Source organism: Filicampus tigris, chromosome 17 (assembly GCF_054856515.1).
Source record: "Filicampus tigris isolate MCC_2025a chromosome 17, RoL_Ftig_1.0, whole genome shotgun sequence".
NCBI lineage: Eukaryota > Metazoa > Chordata > Actinopteri > Syngnathiformes > Syngnathidae > Filicampus > Filicampus tigris.
Genome location: NC_141233.1, coordinates 16273818 through 16294487, shown reverse-complemented (window position 1 = coordinate 16294487; position 20670 = coordinate 16273818). Strand labels below are relative to the sequence as shown.

General features: G+C 47.2%; 1 protein-coding gene across 2 annotated transcripts in view; it reads right to left on the bottom strand.

Moving 5' to 3' along the window:
• Positions 1–316: 316 nt before the first annotated feature.
• dchs1b (dachsous cadherin-related 1b) overlaps positions 317–20670 on the bottom strand; it is a 45154-nt gene continuing 24800 nt past the window's right edge. For both annotated transcript variants that reach the window (XM_086013080.1, XM_086013081.1), the window contains exons 5-29: positions 18664–18852; positions 17480–17711; positions 16844–17080; positions 15720–16772; positions 15455–15642; positions 15267–15363; positions 14421–14578; positions 12920–13351; positions 11827–12122; positions 11634–11749; positions 10879–11118; positions 10684–10809; positions 9877–10086; positions 9410–9666; positions 7925–8131; positions 6986–7382; positions 6784–6897; positions 6419–6630; positions 6199–6350; positions 5999–6129; positions 5476–5762; positions 4763–4904; positions 4519–4690; positions 3555–3964; positions 317–3472 (exon numbers count right to left, since the gene is read on the bottom strand). In XM_086013080.1, coding sequence (XP_085869206.1) covers positions 1422–3472; positions 3555–3964; positions 4519–4690; positions 4763–4904; positions 5476–5762; positions 5999–6129; positions 6199–6350; positions 6419–6630; positions 6784–6897; positions 6986–7382; positions 7925–8131; positions 9410–9666; positions 9877–10086; positions 10684–10809; positions 10879–11118; positions 11634–11749; positions 11827–12122; positions 12920–13351; positions 14421–14578; positions 15267–15363; positions 15455–15642; positions 15720–16772; positions 16844–17080; positions 17480–17711; positions 18664–18852 — 8106 coding nt within the window. In that variant the 3' untranslated portion in view covers positions 317–1421. The remainder of the gene's footprint in view (positions 3473–3554; positions 3965–4518; positions 4691–4762; positions 4905–5475; positions 5763–5998; positions 6130–6198; positions 6351–6418; positions 6631–6783; positions 6898–6985; positions 7383–7924; positions 8132–9409; positions 9667–9876; positions 10087–10683; positions 10810–10878; positions 11119–11633; positions 11750–11826; positions 12123–12919; positions 13352–14420; positions 14579–15266; positions 15364–15454; positions 15643–15719; positions 16773–16843; positions 17081–17479; positions 17712–18663; positions 18853–20670) is intronic.

The window sequence follows — 20670 nt, the reverse complement described above, 5'->3', positions numbered from 1 at the left end:
AAATATAATATTAAAAGATGATTGGTGGTCCAGACCTGCCTTAAGGCTGTGGAAGTGTTTTTTGAAGGGAGTAATGAAAATGTTACTGGACACTTGATTAGGTACACCTACACCGAATGAATTTCTTTTCATGCGTGTGGCATTTTTGAGGTACACATATACACTCACTATGAGCTCATGTGAAACGTCCCGACCCCCAAAATCTATGAAATCCTGGACTTCAACTCAACTCTCCATGATTCCCAGAACATGTTATCACGGTTCGTCAACTCTTCAAAGAGGAAAAAGAGCAGACTCCACTTTGTGTCAAAATGGATCAGTGGGGGATTTCTTTTGTTGCTTTATTTGCTTTAAATACGAGTACAGTACAGTAGAGCTCTTTGTTTTTTGAGGCTTGAGAAAACGGCAAACGCATGATCGTAGTAGATGCACTGGTTGATGATTCTGTGCATGTTCTAATCCTACACTAACACCTAATTAATAACCATCTGCCCTAAACCCCAACCCAATCCTAACCCATATTGTAGTGATGGGCGATGTGCGGTGAAATTTGCATATTTCCCTTTGTGCTGAGATGAACGTCATCATCATCAATGCAGGAAGCACTCATTGTAAAGACACAGAGGTGATCCCACTGGAACTGGTTTGATCTGCAATTTGACAAAAATAAACAACAAAGTAGAAAAACCCCTTCTTTCTTCATATAAATAACGCTAACAAACACTTGCAAATCAGTTCCAACTAGAGGAGCTACCCGGCTAACAATCACATATGCACATTGCCTATAGTCTTCATACATCCTAATATACATATACAAAAATGCACAAACACAATCTCAAATCAATATTTGATGTAAAAAAAAAATAATAATAATAATAATATATATATATATAAAAAATCAAACAGGCAATGAGCTCCATGTCTGTCCCGCACTGGCACATCAAAACAGTCCATTGGCGCTAGGTTTTTTTTTGATGATTTTTAACACAGAAATGCAAAAAGACAGAAACAAGGTGCTCTCTGGCCAGCCAGCGAGGGAACGTGGAAACCAACCACAACGCCACAAGTCACCATCAAAACCACAGCGGGTGGTCCTGTAGACCAGTGGTTTTCAAACTGGTGTCCAGGGACAATAAATTAGTATGTTTAAAAAAGTGCATATCTAGATTTGTGGACCGGTGCACCAATAAGACCAACTCCAATAACATTTATGGGTGCAAATGGTATTTATGTTTAATTGCCGTTAGCATTATGAGGGTGTGCTTGGAAAGATCTCTCATGTGTAAGTGGTCTTGAGACCTAAAAAGTCAAAGAACCTCTGCTGTAAACACCACAGGAGGTGGCCATGTCACCAGGCTCAGTGCCGGACCATGAGCGCAAAAGTATTTGATAGTTTTAGAAATAGCCCTTTTTCATGGCCATCATACTCTCATCTCATGATCAGGACTCAGGTCTAACGAGGGCTCCCGGGCGCTGATCATGGATGCAGAGGGTCCCTGGTTGACGCCGAAAGGGGAGACGGCAGGAGAGCGTGCCGCCAATGGTGAAAGTGACGGCGAAAAGCTGGGCGACATGGCGGCCGACGAAATGGAACCCTCGTGGCTGATGGGGGACCGCCGTAGGGACACTATGTGGGGGAACGTCCGTCCGATCACAGGGACTTTGGGTGGCACTGACATGGCCCCCGGGTGGGCGACCGAGGTAATGAGCGGCGGTGGGTCGATTCTGGGTTTGGGATCCATTTTGGGCTTGGGTTGGAAAGGTTGGCGCGCGTTGGGGTTCTGCTGGGCTGTCTCATCTTTCAGTCTTGCGATTTCTGTGAAGACATTGGCCAGTGGCTGGAACTGAGGGCACCAGTTGAGCAGGTAGTCCCAGTTGTAGCTTCCGCGGAGCTCCTCATCACTGGCCACTATAGCTGTGAGAGAACCATCCACGGATGGTTTACCATCCTCAGGGAAGGCGTAATCCTTGGGGAGAGAAATATTGAGTCCCCGGCCGACTCCTAGGTAGCTGCCTCCCTCGTCCCTATAGACCGGGAGCTGCCCAGAGAGCAAAGTTCCGCTAAGGCTGCCGCCCAGTTTTTTGCCTTTGAACCAAGTGCTCCCTTCCAAAGCCGCTGGCTCACACGAGACGTCTGAGAGCTGGTCGGCATCCTGCTGAATCCCAGAGTCTGGTCCCCTGGCGGAGATGTGCTCCTGCATGGATGAGCTGATGGAGGCCACGCGAGGGTACTCGTTTATCATCCTAATTTCGTCATCCTCTGCTGCCTCTGCGGATCCTCTCCCACTGGAGTGAGACGGATCTAGAGACCCTCCTCTTGTATACGGACCTCCGCCACCACCCACCTGGTCTCCAACATAGCCTGGCAAGGCCTGGTGGTAGATTCTTTCCCCTCCTTGTCCTGAGCTGCAATTGTCCAAATTCTTCATAGCGGTTCCTGAGGCCATGTTTCGGTTTGTAGCATTCTGGGCTTTCTTCCTCCTGCGCGACTTGACCAGAAACACCACCACTGCCATGATCACAAGCAGAACAATCACGCCGAGTGACACGGCGATGATGATAATTAACAAGACATTAACGTCGGGGGCCAGTCCAAAACCTGTGTTGGTGACGTCGATGGAGATGTGCGCCGTGGAATGGCGAGATGCATCCAGAGGACTGTGAGCTCTTATGTCCAGAGCCATCAGCCTAGTTTCTCTTTTGGCTCGGCCCGATCCACTGTTGCTGCTGTGAATGCTCCCCGAGCTGTCCAGCTTGAGGAAAATAACTCCAGTGGTTTTGTTGACCTCAAAGTACGGAGAGCTCGTGGGGAAGGAATAGAGGACGATCCCATCTACGCCTCCGTCCTCATCATGGGCTTGGACTTGGCCTATGCTCTGACCTTTCCTGGCATCCTCTGGGACCTCAAAGGAGAAATCGGAGGATGTGAAAAGCGGGTCGTACTCATCCTCGCTTGTGACAAACACCTGAACTGTCACAGTGGCGGAGTGGTTTCCTGCATCAACTGCCAGTGCAACAAAATTGAATGAATTGATTTTCTCAAAGTCAAAAGGACTCCTGCTCCTGATCTCTCCAGTGGCAGAATCCACGGAAAAGTCCTTTCCTGCAGGTGAGCGCTCCATCATGAAGTACCTCAGCTGGCCAAAGACTCCTGTGTCGTGGTCGATAGCATGGAGAACTGTCACGGCCGAATTTGCCGGTTGGTTCTCTCTAATGCTTGCTGTCAGGACTTCCACTGGGAAGAAAGGATGATTATCGTTCACATCTTTTACCTCGACAATCACAGGAACGAGAGCGAAATGCCCTTGACCATCCGTGGCCTGGACGATGACAGTGTGCGTGGACTGGTGCTCGCGATCTAATGCCTGCTCAAGTCGCAGGGCTCCAGTCCACTGATCCACGGTGAAAAGATTAACCTCGTCCCCGGAGCTTATAGCATACTGGACCTCTGCATTGGGCGTTGAGTCTGGATCTGGGGAAAAGAGGCGACAATGGTTTTGATTAACTCAGAAATTATGAGACCAAGAAGTTCAACCAGGAAAGGTTTTATCTACCTGTCGCAGTCAGTCTTATGATCTCTGTCCCAGCAACAGCCCCTTCGCTCAACGCTACCACGTATTCTGCCCCGCTGAAAACTGGCGGGTTGTCGTTCACGTCGCCGATCGTAATCACAGCGGCGACGCTGGAGCTTCTCTGGGGCACGCCGCGGTCTGAAACCACCACGGTGAGGTTGTACAGCGGTTTGGCTTCGAAATCCAGACCCTCAGCCAAGAGCAGCGTTCCCACGGTTTGGAAGCCACGTCCCTCCAGGTAGCGCACGCTGCTCTCGATCTGAAAGGCGTTGCCCTCATTGCCACTGGCGATAGCAAAGTCAAAGCCGCAGTTTTCCCGGGAAAGGTCACTGTCAAAGGCTTCGAATGTCAAAACTGTCACTCCAGGGATAGTGTCCTCTGAAACCATCGCCCTGGAAGTTAAAGTAAAGGGACAAATTATGGAAAAATCACTTTTTAATTGCTATTTGGGTCTTTGCTGGACTTTCCCCGACCATCGGGTGAGGAACAAATCTAAAAGGAAATCTTTAATTATCTATTTTTGAAAATGTGATTGTGAATGAGCCCTTCTCAATTATGCCGGCCCATACACAGACTTTCTCCACGCATGACTTGTCTCAAGATCCAGAGCCACTTTCAAGCTACAATACCATGTCAAAGCAGAGCACCATTCATTACAGTCACAATTCTTTCCCCCTCACACTCTAGGCTCTGTTTCTGCAAGTAAAAGTCACTTGCCTAGTAACAACACCCTAGTTCTGGCCCAGGTTGCTATGGTGTGGAAATCTTTGTAATCCATGTGTGCAGTGCTGCCTTCACCAGGCAAAATTATTTTAATATCTTTATAGGTGCTCAGTTTTTTTCCATACTCTGGGGGTTTACTTCCACAGTTGGAATTTGCTCGCCCAGTCTCTCCTCTTTTTGAATTTGTCAGAACAGATACAGAAATGCTTCAACTCAAACTGACCTGTACTCTGATTGGTGGAACACGGGGGCATTATCGTTGACGTCAGCGATTTGAACCTGGACAGTGGCGAGGGCAGAATGTGGGGGCGAGCCCCCGTCGCGAGCTTCAATGACCACATTGACGGAAGGGCGTTCGGGGTCAAACTCTGCTCGGTGGCTGATGAACAAAGTTCCTGGAAGCCAAGAAAGGGTCAGAGAACCAAACAGATATTTTTACTTCCCAACAGGAGGAAGTGCTTGTCTACCGTTGTTGGGATCAATGTAGAAGCCCTCCTGAGTGGATGACATCACACTGTAGGTGATCTTTCCATTCTCCCCAGAGTCCCTGTCAGTCGCTGTTACCGTGATGACCACACTGCCAGCTGGCGTGTGCTCAGCTAGGGTCACCTGGAGTGGAAATATCAGTAACAACAGTTGTTTGAATGCAGAGGCATTTTGACCTACAAGTGCTTCAACTTACACGTTTTTACGAGTTACAGAGTGAGCCATTGCTTGGTTGATTCTTTGCTTTGTGAGTGTTGTCCCAGTCAATGAACGTCTGGACGTACATCAGTATCCTGATGGCTTGTACCCTGACTGCTTGATTTTTGTCACAATTTGAGCGTTGTTATCTTGTGATTGAAAATGATATTGGTACAGGTCATTTCATTTTTCAATGTTGTGACTTGGTTTTGGTTTGTCTTCCTCGGTCTTCCTCCTCTGCGTGTTAATTCTGTCAACCAATCAGCCCCCTCCATATCAGTCTGTTTGAATTTAGTTGCCTGCTTTGATTGACTCCATCTCAGACCACTGTTCTGCGTCACATTTCCCATGTCACTTCCCTGGCTTATTTTTCACTTTGTACCCTCTTTCTTGGACTTTACTGTTACTTATTTATATTTTTGTATCCTGCACTTAGACCAAGAGTTTTTCTAGTGATCAGTTGTGCAAATTCTGTGCTAAAGCTGGGCCATCCTACCTGATAGAGGTCCTGGGTGAAAGCTGGTACGTTATCGTTGACGTCCTCTACCAGGATGGTGATGTTGGCCTCTGTGTGGTGCTGGCTGTCGGTGGCTCTGACGGTTACAGTGTACCACGTCTTCTCCTCAAAGTCTAGCAGGCCGGTGAGTGAAACGCCTCCGGTGTAGCGATGGATCCCAAACTTGCCCGTGGAGCTTGGGTCCAAGTGCAACGAGTAGGCCAGCGCGGGTCCGGAGTCTACGTCGTTACCCGTCACCAGGGTGATCTCGGTACCTATTAGTGTGTCTGATAGGCGCATACCCATGTCAGTTGCTTTCAGCCTTGCACATACAGAACTGTACAGTGGTACCTTGACAAGTTTAGTTTTTTTCCCTTCAAAAGGGTGGCATTGTATATCTGAAATACACTCGGAACTCAGGTATTGCCTCGCAACATTGATCAAGCGATGGCTCGCAATTCAAAAACTCATAAGTCAAGGTACAACTGTATACATAATACTGAGTAGTATTATTGATAAGTACTCTCAGAGATGCGGATTTCTTGTGGTAAGGGAATAGTGGGACTGTTGTCATTCTGGTCCACGATGATCACGGTCAGAGTCGCTGAACCTGCCAGTCTTGGACTTCCTCGATCAGTTGCTGTTATCACCAGCCTGGGCAAAGATGTTATATATCAGATAGTACTGTGTTCAAATGCCATCATATTATCTTTGTGTTCTTACTTGGTCTGGGTAAAGATCTCACGGTCCATGATAGCAGTCGTGGTGATGCTCCCCGTCATCGGATCAATCTTAAACAATCCGCTCATGCTTGACGACTGAATGGAGTAAGTCACCTGACCGTTCTGGCCCTGGTCCACGTCCTCGGCCATGACCTGAGAAAGTATAAAATGGGCTAAAAACTCTGGAAGACTCGGTAGGGAGTATCTGCGTTGCGCGTTACCTGAATGATTGGTGTTTCATATCCCCGAGCCTCCCTCATGTAAGCTACATAGTTTTGCAGCTGGAAGCGAGGCAGGTTGTCATTGACGTCCTGCAGCATCAAATTGATGCCGGTGAAGGAGGTGGACGACACAGTCTCAGCTTTCACCACCAGACGTAGCCTGGGTGTGTCCTCAAAGTCCAGACCCTTGGAGCTTTGCACCCAGATTTCACCTAGAAAACACGTGGATGAATTAGCATGTTTTAGACATTTATCTTCCCTTCGTCTGGCTTCCCTCCGCCATCACTTCTGCCCCTCCCACTACAGTACCCCCTTCACTCCTGCCTCTCCTCTTACATTTGGAGAGTGTGACTGATGGTGTTCACCTGTGGACGAGCTGATCCTGAAGGCCTGCTGTCTGTTTCCACTGAAGATGCTGTAGCTGATCCCCTTGCGATTTCCATCTGGATACTGGGCCTGAGCCTGAGCCACAGACGTTCCTAATTTATGGGAGCAGAATACAGATAATTCCTTGAAAATAAAATCAGGTTATCATCCTTGTCTTCGTTAATGCTGCATATGTCCGACCTTTAGCTGCGTTCTCCTGTATGCTGACATCTCTGGCGTTCCTTGAGAAGCGAATGCCGTTGTACTCCACCTCCTTTACGTAGATCACCACCACCCCCTGTGCAGACTGGGCCGGGGTGCCCTGGTCCATGGCCTCTACGATGAGGGTCCTCTGGGCCTGGGACAGAGAGTCCAGAGGCTCTGTGGCCTGGATCTGTCCGGTCAGAGAGTTGATGCTGAAGCCCTTCACGGGCGCAGCGAAGCGATAAAACACGGAGCCATTGGCCCCGAAGTCCTTGTCCTCGGCCTTCATGGTGGCAAGAACACGCTGGGTCCTCCTGCTTGATAACTCGATGACCAGCGGGTCCTGGATGAAGATGGGCGTGTTGTCGTTGATGTCCGTGATAGTGATGGTCACCTGGTTGTGAAGGTTGACAAGGTTGTTTACAAAGTGACTTTTATTAGCTTTATACAAATAGTTACATCTGGATTTTTCAATTTTCTCCATTTTGCCCGCTTATTCTGCCCATGATGAAGATTCTGAGAGGCTTTCAAGCAACTAGACTCAGAAACACCACCATGACAAAACCAAAAGTAAAGCCTGGTTCTCATGGCAAGATTTTAAAATTGTCAGCTGACTTCCAAACTCTTAGAGACCCCACACGTGACGTGAAAAAAACACACGTATAACAGTTTTCAACGTACTGTGTGTGGTGTGCAGCCACACGGCAAGATCAACACATCAGACACGAATCGATTCGTTCACGGATATTCTCATGTGAGAAGGAAAATCTCGCAAAACCCCTCGAGAAGAAACGAGGCTTCGGAGTAAACAAACATGGCGGATTAATAGGAACGATGGGTCTTTATAGGTGGGTGTTTTTTTTCTGCAGCTCGAGAGGTGCTGCAAGACGTGGTGTGACGAACTTTGTCTTCAGCCAACATCATCTTAAATTTTACCTGAGCGGAGGAGTTTCTGGGCGACGCTGGGGAAAGGTCGGTGGCAAACACCCGGAAGCTGTACGACGCTTTCTTTTCACGGTCCAGAGGGGCCGACGTGGTGATGTGACCCGTGTGCTCTTCCACCGCAAACGCGCCGTCAGCCTCGTGGCTCAGGAAGTACAGAACTTTCCCGTTCACGTCGTCGTCGGCATCCGTCGCAGCCACCTGGAAATGCATCCACGACATTCAGGACTGAGCCGATTGTTTTTTTCTAACAAGATTCCATCATTTTTTGTGCATAAGAAAGTGGGTTTTATTTTTTTCATTAATACTTTACAAACAATCTGAGTTTTTTTCTAAAACAAAATCAGACTTGTTGAAAAAATATAACTGAAATTGTTTGTCTCAAATTCAAGATTTTCCCCCCATAGATTGATAGGAGTTTTTTTTCTTGAAATTGAATTTTACCCCAGAAAATATGACCCTCATTGGATTTTCTGACAAATGATAATTTTCTTGAAAATAGGTGTTTTAGATTTATTTATTTATTTTTTTAATTGTGAGCATAGTTTTGGGGGAAAAAAAATTACACAAAAGACTATAGGACTCAGAGACAGAACTTCATGCTTGTATTTTTTTATTTTAACATTCCCGGCCGGATGGAAATCATTCTGACAGAATATTTCTGTTCACCTGTTAACATGTGACGTGATCTACCACTGCATTATTCCGAATAGACTTTTTCATCTGTGAGTTCATTTGTCTATTTAGCATAGTAATTGTGATTGTTTAAAACTTTTATGAAGCAAAAGCGTGATAAAAACAAGTTACAAGTTATTCAAAACAAGTTCTCCCATCGCAGACAAGCTCTGGTGGAACACCACGATTTTTAAGTGTGAAAACGACCACGTCACTATGTATTTGCGTCAAGACAGAGCATGCGCCGACCGGACCAGCCTTTCTGTTATGCTGAGGTATTTAGATGGGAGCGTTTTCATTCCGTTTAGTCATTTGGTTTCATGCTAATCGTAAGACTTTGCTCCATGTAAACCCGGCTAATGCCCCTTAAAATTAAGTTTTAGAAAATGCTTTCTAGCACCAAGGAAAAAAAAAATTGTGAAACAAGTCAGATTTTTTCCAAGAAAAAAACAGTCATATTTGTAGGCGAACATTTGTACTATTTTTTTTCATTATGTTTGACAAATAAGTAAAATGTCAAGACAGTCATTTATCCAGAAAAAGAAAAAGGTCATATCCTGCAAAAAATCCAGAATCTTACATTTTTTCAAGAACTAAATTTTTTAGTTCTTTAGTGGTAATTTTCAATACACATTTTAAAGAATGTCATATTTGAATATTGACCAATGATTATCTTTTTGTTTCTTGAAACAAGGTTGAACAAGTAACTGTTGTTTTTTTTCATCAAAAGAAAATGTTAGTTTTTAGACAAAAGCATTTTATTTTACTATAAAAAAAGTATAATAATATATAATGTCAGCCTACCATCAGGACTAGCGATCCCTCAGCGACGTCCTCCGAAACATCGGCACTGTAGGCGCTCCTGCCAAAAATGGGGCTGTTGTCATTGACGTCCAGCACTCTGACTTCCACCGTGACCACGGTGCTGAGAGGCGGATTGCCTCTATCCTTGGCCGTCACCTCCAGGGTGTACCCGGCCTTGGTCTCCCTGTCCAGGCCCCGCCGGGTGGACAGGGATCCCCTGCTGGCGTGGAGGTGGAAATCCCCATCCTGGTCTCCGCCTGGAGGGAGCAGTTGGTGTAAAAATGAGGAAAGATCTCAGTGCCAGAGAGGCAAAGTACTATATTTAAAGTCCGACGTCAAAAGCCAGACTTGTGTCAGACCCATAGATTTGTTTTTATATGCGGACGGGGCCCGGCCAAAAGCAAAGAAGCTAGTGCCAGAGAACTAATGAAATATTTGGCAAGGAGGACTGGCGGAATGGCTCTCACCGGTAATCCTGTACTCCAGCTCCCCGCCGGCACCCGAGTCCGGGTCGCTGGCCTTGAGGAAGCACAGCTCCACAGGGTCCTGGTTCTCGGGCACTTCCAGTCCATACCACGGCTGGGCAAAGACCGGAGCGTTGTCGTTCACATCTTCAACCTCCACTCGCACCGTTGCCTTGGCAAAGTTTGGGGGCAGACCTCCGTCCCGAGCGTACACTGGATAGAAAGATGGATGTTGTTTGGCCAGGGACAAGCTTGAAAAACTGACAACTGTCGTTGATGTTAAGTGATCAAAGATCCACAACGGTCTTTGATGATCACATCATCCCACATATAGAAGCCATTGAAAACCCTACAATGCCTTTGAGGCGTACATAAACAATGCCTACACCAGAGCTGGGCATCGTCTATCCGTCACTAAATTCCTGTTTATATTTCCGGCCGACCCACATGGTCCCAGTCCGTCCCTAGTTGGCGAGAGCCAATCGTTCATGGTAATTGGTGTGTGATTCGTCAAAGACGAAGATTATCGTTTATGTTGACAAAAACATGAGTTAGGGTCAAAAGACATAATTAAAAGTAAAAAATGTTTATGAAAATGTGACTTTGACATTTTCCAAAAACAACTTTGTCTTAGATATTTATGAAGGCACGCAAGCGTAAAACATGTCACTGAACTCTAAACTGTCTTGAATGAGAGTAACTGAGACAAAATTGTCAATATGTTCCAAAATGAGTGCTTTTCATCCTCTCCAAAACGCCAGACTGAAAATGACATTTGCTGTTCAAGAAAACACAGTTCGTGTTGAGTACCGGTGAGAATGTAGTGATCCCGAAGCTCCTTGTCCAGCTCCTTGGTGGTGGTGATAACGCCAGTTGACGGGTTGATGACGAAACCTTCCTCCGTCACCCCGCCGAATGTCACATGCCCATTGGACCCTGCGTAAAAACACACGTGAATGAAAAACCTTTCACACAACCTTTGTCGCAGCGTCCCAAGAACCAAACCTTGATCTCTGTCGGTGGCCACCACCGTCAGCACCGTGGTGCCGGGCCCTTGGTTCTCCAGAACCTGGGCCTCAAACTCGGCCTTCTGGAATACCGGAGCCTCGTCGTTGACGTCCATCACCTGCACGCAGAGATCCTGGGAGGTGGAGAGCAAAGGCGTCCCCCCATCCTCTGCCACCACCGTCAAATTGAAGACCTCCTGGTCCTCCCGGTCCAGAGCTTTCATGATGGATAGAGAGCCTGCGAGGAGTTTAGTCGATTATTTCTACTCCTTCTATTTATTTTTATCGGCAGAGGCACTTAGGAATAACTGTCGAGAGGAGTGACGGCAGAGGCACTTAGGAATAACTGTCGAGAGGAGTGATCACGTCGATTATTTCTTGTCACGTGCCTACGCCTGTGTGTGGACTGTTTTTTATACTCTGCGCATTATTTCTTGCTGTCACTTTGATTTCTATCGTGCATGGTGACCGTTGTCACCATGTCTACATTTTTTTTAATGTACTCACTTATCTACTGTAAAAGATGAATACCGTCTGAGAAAACAAACCACAGGCGAAAACAACTCGCACCCAGTAGACTTTTGCTCGACCTGGAATTTCCATCAAGTAACTGCCTGACCTCAACCAAGGTGAAATATTATTCCGAGAAAAATCATCAAGTGCAAAAGTTCATAGAGGTCTGCCTCATGGGACACTGTTTTCATATGGTGGAGTTCTCGAGAGCCGGCACTAGGTGAAAGGAGGTTTACTTACCGGTGTTTGGGTTCAGACTGAAGCGACCGGCACTGTTTCCCGTCTGGATTCTGTACGACACTCGGCCGTTCTCCCCTTCGTCCGCATCCCGAGCCATCACGTGCAAAATCACAAAGCTGCCCAGGGTTAAAGAGAAAACGCAGTTAAATTCCAGTTACTTTTTCAAGAGACGCTAGGCTACGAGCTACCATACCCGACGGGCTGATCCTCCATCACACTGACGGCCGCCGGCGAGCTGAAGACTGGAGCGTTGTCGTTCTGGTCGGTGATAAACACTTGCGCCGTGACCGAACCCCATCGCCTCTGCGCGGGGTCCGCCGCTTGGTCGGTGGCCCGGACCACCAGGTGAAGAGATGGAGTGGTCTCGCGGTCCAGCGTCTGCCCCAGCGTGAGGACACCGCTAACGGGGTCCAGTTTAAGAAGGTCGGCCTTGTCCGGCCACTGCCGCTCCATGGAGTAACGTAGCTGGCTGTTGGGACTGCTGCCATCCTGTGTGTAGACACAGCCGCTGGACTTACATTCACTGAACAAAGTTGCAGTGACTTGGTGGATTATTTCTAGTCATTGTGGGTTTTTTTTTTCTATTGTGCAAGGTGGAGGTTGTTATGAATCGCTGTGTGTTCAAATGGCTAAATGTGAGTTTCACGATCGTGTCCTGTGTGTGCTTCGAAATAGAGTTTCTAATGGAAGATTGGAGATCATTGCTGAAAACATGAGCAAGATTAGGAAGTGGCATGAGTTGCCCTTTGACCACTATCTAAGAACTTGAGCACCTTTGTTGGTATCATCAGCTGTCCAGAACAATTGCGACGCGCAGCCATCTAGCTAACTAGGCCAACATCCTGAAATGACATCTTTCCTTTGGCTAGTCCTCTGCTGTGGCTACTTTAGAGTGCCCCGTTGTCAGCCGAGTGCATGCATGTGTGGCAGAGGAGGATGAAAGAGCAAGGACCCCCCTCCTTATTTATTTTTTTAAGTCTGCCTTGACAGCCAGCTTGTACACCGACCGGGACTTGGGGTTGTCGTGGCAGCTATTGAGTGCCTCGTTGTGGGTCATGAATGTCATGGTGAGAAAGGCAGAGAAGAGCTTGGTTAGGAAAAGAAGTACTTCTTCCCTATAGATAGTCTGCTGGTGTGCCTGCTTTTTAGAGCGCCTCATTGTTGGCTATGAGTCAACAACAATTTAGAAGACAGGGGAGCGAAGGTTCGCTAACGCACAGCCCAAGCTGGCATCTGTTACACGAACACATCAAATAACTTTCAGGGAAGAATCTGAGTTTTGATACCTTGTCCACGGCCTGGAAGGTGTGAATTGAGGCTCCCGGCTGGAGGTTCTCTGGGACGACGATGGTCATGGGATCTTCTGTGAACTGCGGAGAATGGTCATTGCTGTCCTGCACCTGGATGTGCAGTTTCACCAAATGGCTGCTGGGAAAGGCCCGGGAGAAGTCGGACACCTCCACGTGCAGCGTGTACTCGGAACCCTTCTCGTAGTCTAGTTCCTGCACCAGGTAGACGTCGCCCTTCAAGCGGTCCACCATGAAGGTCCCGTCCCGGTCCGTCCCACCCACCACCAGGTAGGTGACCTGGCCATCCGGAACGGCGGCTTCAGGCTGGTGCACCGAGCCCACTACTGAGCCTGGAGGAGCTCCTTCTACCACGTTGAGCAACATGGACAGCACGTTGGGCTTCGGCGACGACTTGGCGGAGCTCAGAACCTGCAGATCAGGAGAGGGAAAAGCTAGGTCAGCGTTTCTCACGCAAGACCTGCCTGCTCCAATCACTTGATTAGATCTGATTTGATTTGATGATGAAGCTAAAGAGTCTGCATCTGGTCCATTACAAAAGGTCTTGAGGGATTGTGAAGGCCATGCAGCGAGAAAAACTCGAGCCAGAACCTCCATGGAGGCAACCTTGAGCAAATGTCTGTTTCTTTCTGTAATGAAGATAATTACCCCCCTTGATATAAAGACGTCACATGTAATTCCTGCTCTACATTAAATTCCTGCTTGATAACAAAGAAAGTACAAAATACATGTAGTTAGGTAGTAGTTGTATTTTTATTTTTTACTCAGTGTTATGGCTATCGTAAGTAACTCACCAAAGGAGAGATCACATATTTATGACATTTATGACACGTGCGACCGAGCGTGGTATGTAGGGTTGCTTGATGATGAAAAAAATTTGAATCCAGATTGTTTTGGTAACAATTGAAATCACGATTATTCAAACGATCATTTATTTTTTGGTACAAAACAAGAAAATGTTTAAAAAATATAAAGACAAATAAATGTGAGTACGTTGCTTTTCGACTAAACAAAATGTATAGAATTAGTTATAACATTTAAAAAAAGGTGTAAATATAAATATATAAATAGTATAAATTCAAGTATGATTTCCTTGTGTAAACAGTGCATTGGATATAAATACTTCTTAATAATAATTTTTTTCGATTACGCCAATTTTGTAATTGTGTAGGGTAATAATCGTAATTGAATTTCAACGAATTGTGCGGCCCTAGCGGTGTGGGCTGTTATTTTTAGTCTGTGGAATATTTCTAGTCGGTGTGTTTATTTCTATTGTGCAAGGTGGTTATGGCACCTTTCATGAGATGCTTTTGTTTTCAAAGGCACAGGTTCTCGGGCTCATATTCAGCCCCTTTTCCCAATCCTTTTGACAGGCCGCACTGAGGAAACGACTATAAAAAGACTGTGGTGTGACACTTTTTTTTTTTTTTTTTTTTTTTAGCTCTGGCCAGATCCAGATTTGCTGAGGATGCGTGATTACTTGTATCCGCAGCTGGCAGGCGGAGCTGAGACTCGGTGTTCCGTGGTCGGCGGCGGTTACGGTCAGGGTGTACTCGGCACGTTCCGCCCACTTCAGCGGGGCGGCGGTTCGGAGCTCCCCGGTGGCGGCGTTCAGGGAGAAGCGCTCGACTCTGGAGCCTTGGGGGAAAATCATAGTATGAGAAAATAATCCAGCAAAAACCAAGCACGTCAGATCGGTCCCCACTAAATGTCAAGCAACTCAAGTCAAGTCACGACTTGGGTTCAGCAAGTCATAAGTCAAATCATACAATTTTACTCAGTCACAACATATACTGTATAAGTACTAACAAATGTGCGATGACAACGTTTTTAAATGGTAGCAAACCATTCAATGTATCGTCTATTATTTTATTATGTTCTCAAATAAAGGCATAATCGCCACAAAGCTTTTGACTGGGTATTGATGAGCTTTTTTTTTTTCAAGCTACTAATAATAATCCTTGTGGGTTTTAGAGCACGTTGCTGTTTTCTCTTTCCTGATTTTCATCAAATGTAATAATCTGCAGATCTGCCTCTACTATACTTCCTTCAACAGGTGGCCTCTGGACTCCGCATCACACTGTAACTGGTCGGTTGCCAGGTTTTCACACACGACACCAAAAAATAACACTTGTGGATTCTCTTGACAAGACTTGTCAAGTCTGTAGTCCAAGTCTGAGTTATTTCATGTTTCAAGTTTTAGCCAGGCAAGTCTTAAGTCATAAAATTGGCGACTTAAGTCGGACTTCAGTCCAATGACGCGTCTCGAGTTCCCCACCTCTGCAACAAATGCAGGCTGGAAACTCAAATGTACGGTAAGTCTTGCCTGCTAAAGAGTAGTAGATGGTGCCGTTTTCGCCCTCATCTGGGTCTTTGGCGGACATCATGCCTAGGACAGTGCCAGAGGGAAGTCCCTCGTTCACCTACAACGCAAAAACTTTATTAAACATCTGTGTTGTATTTCTTCCAGGGATCATATTGAAAATCTCTTTGCTGGTTAAGGGCAATCGGAACCTGAACGATTAGCTCTCTGTCAGGTCGGGCATGGGTGAAACTGGGAGCGTGGTCGTTATCGTCCAGCACGCTGACATGAGCGGTGCCAGTGGCGCTGCGGGGAGGCGTGCCGCCATCCTGCACGACCACCACCAATTGGAAGCTGGACTGCTGCTCCCGGTCCAGGGCCTGGCGAGTGCTAATCTCCCCTGGAAGGGAAGAATGAACAACCCAAAACTCAGAGATGAGTAGCTAACAATGGCAACACTTTGGTGTCTGTCTTCACCTGTCTGTGAGTTGATCTGAAAGTGTCTGTCAGCGTGCAGCAGCCTGTAGGTAAGTCGGGCATTCAGTCCTGCATCCCGGTCCGTCGCGGACACCCTACCGAAGCCCGTCCCCGCCAGAAGGTTCTCCCGCACTGCCAGGAACACCCTGTCCTGGCTGAGCTTGGGCGAGTTGTCATTTTCATCCGTCACCATCACCCTGACCGTGGCGCTTCCTGTCCTTCCTGTCCCGCCCTGGGTCGAGGTAGCCACGACTGTTAACAGGTACATGTCCTTGACTTCACGGTCCAGAGAGCTTCGCACAAACAACCAACCGCTATCGGGCACGATGCCAAAGCCGGCTGCATCGCCGTCGGGCCGGAGGCGGTAGGAAATGCCAGAAGACAAGGATGTGCTTCCGCCATTCCCAGAGGCCTCTCTGTTGAGCGCGCGAACCTGGAGGAAGCGTGCGTTGAGAGGTGCGTTTTCTCGAAGCTCCACGCGGTAGGTCAGAGTGTCAAAGTGGGGGCCCTGCGCATCCTGCGCCTGGATGTGAACTACCAGGGTGAAGGTGGAGCTCAGCTGAGGTGCGCCACCGTCTTTGGCCACCACCTGAAGATCATAACGGGGGATGCTCTCATAGGACAGACTCCCAATCAGACGCACCTCCCCGCTGCCTCGATCCACGCCGAAGGTCCTCTGCCCACTGCTGCCCGCAACCCCGGCTGATACCAAGTCGAAGCTTAGCTGACCGTTATGACCAGAGTCCTTGTCTGAGGCCTGAACGCGGTAAATGACCGTCCCCATCTTGGTGACCTCGGGCAGGAGGAGGGACTCTGACGAGGAGGGTAGGAATGTGGGTGCGTTGTCGTTCACGTCGGAGACGGAAATGCGCACTCGACTAGTCCCAAAAGCAGGAGGGGAGCCGAAACGCGCCTGGATTTCCAGGTCCAGCCTTGGGCAGGTTTCATGGTCTAGGGGGAGGGCGGTACGGATGGTTCCGGTCGCGCTGTCCACGGTGAAGTAACCATCGGGATCTCCAGAAGAGATGGAGTAGGAGATGTCTTTGGCAAGAACTGAACCAAAGACACAAGGGGTATTAAAAATATCTGTGGAAAAACCTGTTGATAAGCTCCCGTTTCCTGACCTGTTTTGGTTGTGGCGCGGACCACTCCCACCGCCGTGCCCCGGAGAACATCCTCGGACACGGTGAAGTAGTACTGCGGCTGTTCGAAGACGGGCGATGACACCGAGCCCCCCACCACACTCACGTTCACTCTGGCGTCCACCAGAGCAGTCAGGCCGCCGCCATCCTGGGCCGTTATCGCCATGGAGATGACCGAGTTGGCTTTGCCATGGAGCGAGCGTGAAAGGGATATCACACCTGAAGTGGGGCAGAGAAGACTTTGCTTAAAATAATTGTGTAATTGTACCATGGAAGGTTTCCAATTTAGAACATTTCCATAATTCCACACCATAAATTTACCTGAAGCTTCCCCACAATTCACCAGAAATGTTGCACCCCTTTGCCAACCGAACGATTTGTACTAAATATATAATTTTTAGACAAATTATGTGAAATTGGGTGTGTTAAGGTACAGTTGGGCATGGTAAAGCCTGACTTGTGTTTCTACCGCTGGGTTTGCAGCAGTGTTGCAAACACTTTCTGCAGCCTACCCCAATTTGAGTCTTGAGGTACCCTACCCTTGCAACAGGAAACTGGTTCACCGCAAAACTTTTAATCGCCTAAATGCACCAAAACTGCTTTGGTTTATGATCGTACCTGTGTCCTTGTTGAGGGTGAAGAAGGCGGAAGCTCCGCCGGATGCCGCCCTGTACGTCACCCGCCCGTTCTCCCCGGCGTCCGGGTCGTGAGCAGTCACCCTGACCACAGAGGTTCCGGGGGCACTGTGTGCACTCAGGCTGACCGTGTACAGCACCGGATAGAAGGCGGGCCTGTTGTCGTTGACGTCAGCCACCGAGACCCTCACGCGGACCGCCGTGCTCAGGCCGCCCTTAAAAGGGAAACGCGACAATGGTCTTGAGATGAGCCGGCGGGACCGCGTTGATGTTAAAAATCTTATCTCGCTACAAGAAGGATGAACATCCTCCACCTTCCTGCACAGCAGTCGAGTTTTTTTGCCTTCGCTTCATGGTCACGAATCAGAGCGAAGTGACTGCAGGAAAGACAAAGAGACTGCGAAAGGACAAGCGAGACCGGTTTGCTTTCCTTTTACACTTTTATACCAGCAATAAAGTTGGGAGTCTTGGGCTTGGTTCAACCACACTTCTGAACAAATGTCTTCTCAAATCCTACTTCTGACGCACGTTTTCAAGACCAACGTTTTGTTATCTGGGGATTTGCTCCGAGCAGGGAACAAATCTCGAGAACACTCGGCTGCATACTCAAGTGCAAACATAGTTGAGACAGATCACCGCCAATGACTTATCTTTGATTCCACTTGTATTAAAGGATTAGTAGAATTTCTAAATGACCCTCAACTTCATTCAGTCATTATCATTCAGGCCCTCTTCAACCTGCATTGTTTTGCGCAGGGCCGACCTGACTTACAGAACTTGACAAAGTTAGTTAGCTATTTACTTCAGTCAGTTGTAGCTAGCTAGTCAGTCGGTGAGTCAGACATTTAGTTCGTTTGTCTGACTCTTGGTTAGCGAGTCAGCCGGTCAGTTTAGTACTTCAGTTATGGTTTACGGCAGAGGTGGGCATTTCACTAAAGTTTGCCGCTCCGTCATTCATCTTCTGTCAGCAGCCTGTGCACCCGTCTGTCATTCGTCGATCCGTCTATTTTTCAGCAAAACGGGCGTCTGTCAGTGATGGACAAACATACCGACCCGTTGGTCGGATGGAATGCCCACCTCTCTTTAACGGTATTTATTTCACTAGCAGGTGTGTTCAATTGTAAGATCACTTTGAAGTGGCTAGCTGTCAGGAATATTTCTTCTTACCCCGTCTGTCGCGGTGACTGTCAGCTCAAAGGCGTCAGGCCCGACGTCGCGGTCCACCTCCGCGATGGTGCACAGCTGCCCGCTCTCCTTGTCGACGTTGAAGTAAGCGGATGCCGCACCGTCCGAGCCCAGAGCCAGCGCGTAGGACACCGCGCCGAAGGAACCGCGGTCGCCGTCTATGGCGGACACCTGAAGGAAAACCAGACCAGAAAACCACATCCTTTGTCACAAGTGTCTTAGTTTCACTTAGGATATGATTCATCTTTTTTTTTTTTTTTAATATTTTTATTATTATGAATTATTTCCACTGGTTGTGTTTATGTCAATTGTCCAAGGTGGTGGTTATCCTGGATTACACGATGATGAACACATGTACATGTGTCCTAGCATACTATAAATTTGGTTGGACTTCTTCTACTTCTATTCGGTTATATGTTTATTTCTCTGACGCGAGGTTAGCACGAGTAAGTGGCAAGAGGAGCGAATGCATTAATTATAAGCACTCCGTTGTGCGCACGTGGTCGAATGTTCCATGAATATAGTTGACTGGATTATTTTAGTTCTTCTGTTGATTTTTATTTTCTATGATGGTGGTTAGTATCGATAACTGATGAGAGGCACCAAAGCATTTATTTTGGAAGCATGGTCCGTTTTGACTGTGGATTATTTTTTGTTTTCAATTTCTATTATATCCTGGAGCAATCACAACAAATCATGCTTGAGTGTGCACTGGATTTGTTTGACTTTGTAGATGATTTCTATCATTCTGTTGCTTTCCATTGTGCGAGGTGTCACTTAGAATGAGAGAAACAATTGCAATAGTTAAAATAAATAAATAAAATAAAATATGTACAGTCGGTTCGGGTGTGCTGCGGTAACGCAATAGGTAACGCTCAAATCCGCCCTGAATGTCTTTGTGGATTATTTCAAGTCATTGTCCAGTCTGAGTCTCCCCAATGACCAGTCAGGCGCATGCGAGGCTAACGCGAGCATCTCTTTGTGCGCTACGTAAATTTGTCCTTATATGGTGGCAATCTCCTGACAGGGTGTTTGCAGCGAGGTCCCGACAGTCCAGCAGGTCTTTGCTGCTGCACGCTAACTTTCCGATACCTTTATCGGCGGAAAAAAAAACCCCATTTAAATTCTCGCCGTGAAGCGTGCGGACAAAACATCTGCGCGCCACGTGAAGGCGCTAACATAAATTTTAGCCGGCATGCTCTGGGCTTAACCTTTTAAGTAAGCAAAGATTTATTTGCGCGCCGAATTTTATGTCCACAAACTGCTCAACGCAATAAATACAAGACGAGCATAACAACAGGTGGAATGTGAATGAGAACAACAATAACAGTTGCAGCAATAGTAGTGGTAGTATTTTACGCTGGCATTTGCCCATGCTTACCCTGGACTTTTTTGACTCTGGATTATTTGAAGTGATTGTGTTGATTTCGATTGCAGTGTACAGTATGTTCTTTTGGTGATTTAAATAAGTTTACTTTATATTTCTTTACTTTGCTTTTACATGTCTTTAACTCTTTTGATTGGAATTGGTTCTGTTTATTGTATTTGTTGACTTTGTAGATTTTTTGGAGCTGTTTTGTTCATTTGTATTTGTATTATAAATACAATATATGGACTGTTTTTGGGGGGGGGACTATGTGCATTATTTGGAGTGGTAGTGTTCATTCCTGCTGTACAAGGTGGGTGAGTAGGCCCTAAAAAGAAAGACACGGTGGACTCGTAAGGATTGATTGCAAAAACATTGTTGTACTGTTTTTAACCGCTTTTCATTCTTTCCCTCCCCCCCCACTCAACACATTCCGCACATTCAACATTCTTAAGTCTCCCAATCAATTTGGTCCCCCCGGCGCTGACGAGTTAAGCACAATTAAGATCTACAGAGCGAGGCGAGGCGAGGGCGGGGGGGTTTGATTTTGGCAAAGAGACAAAAGGCAGGGCCGATGATAACATGAGACCTTGGAAGTGAAGCCCCAAGCCTCCTCCTTTTTA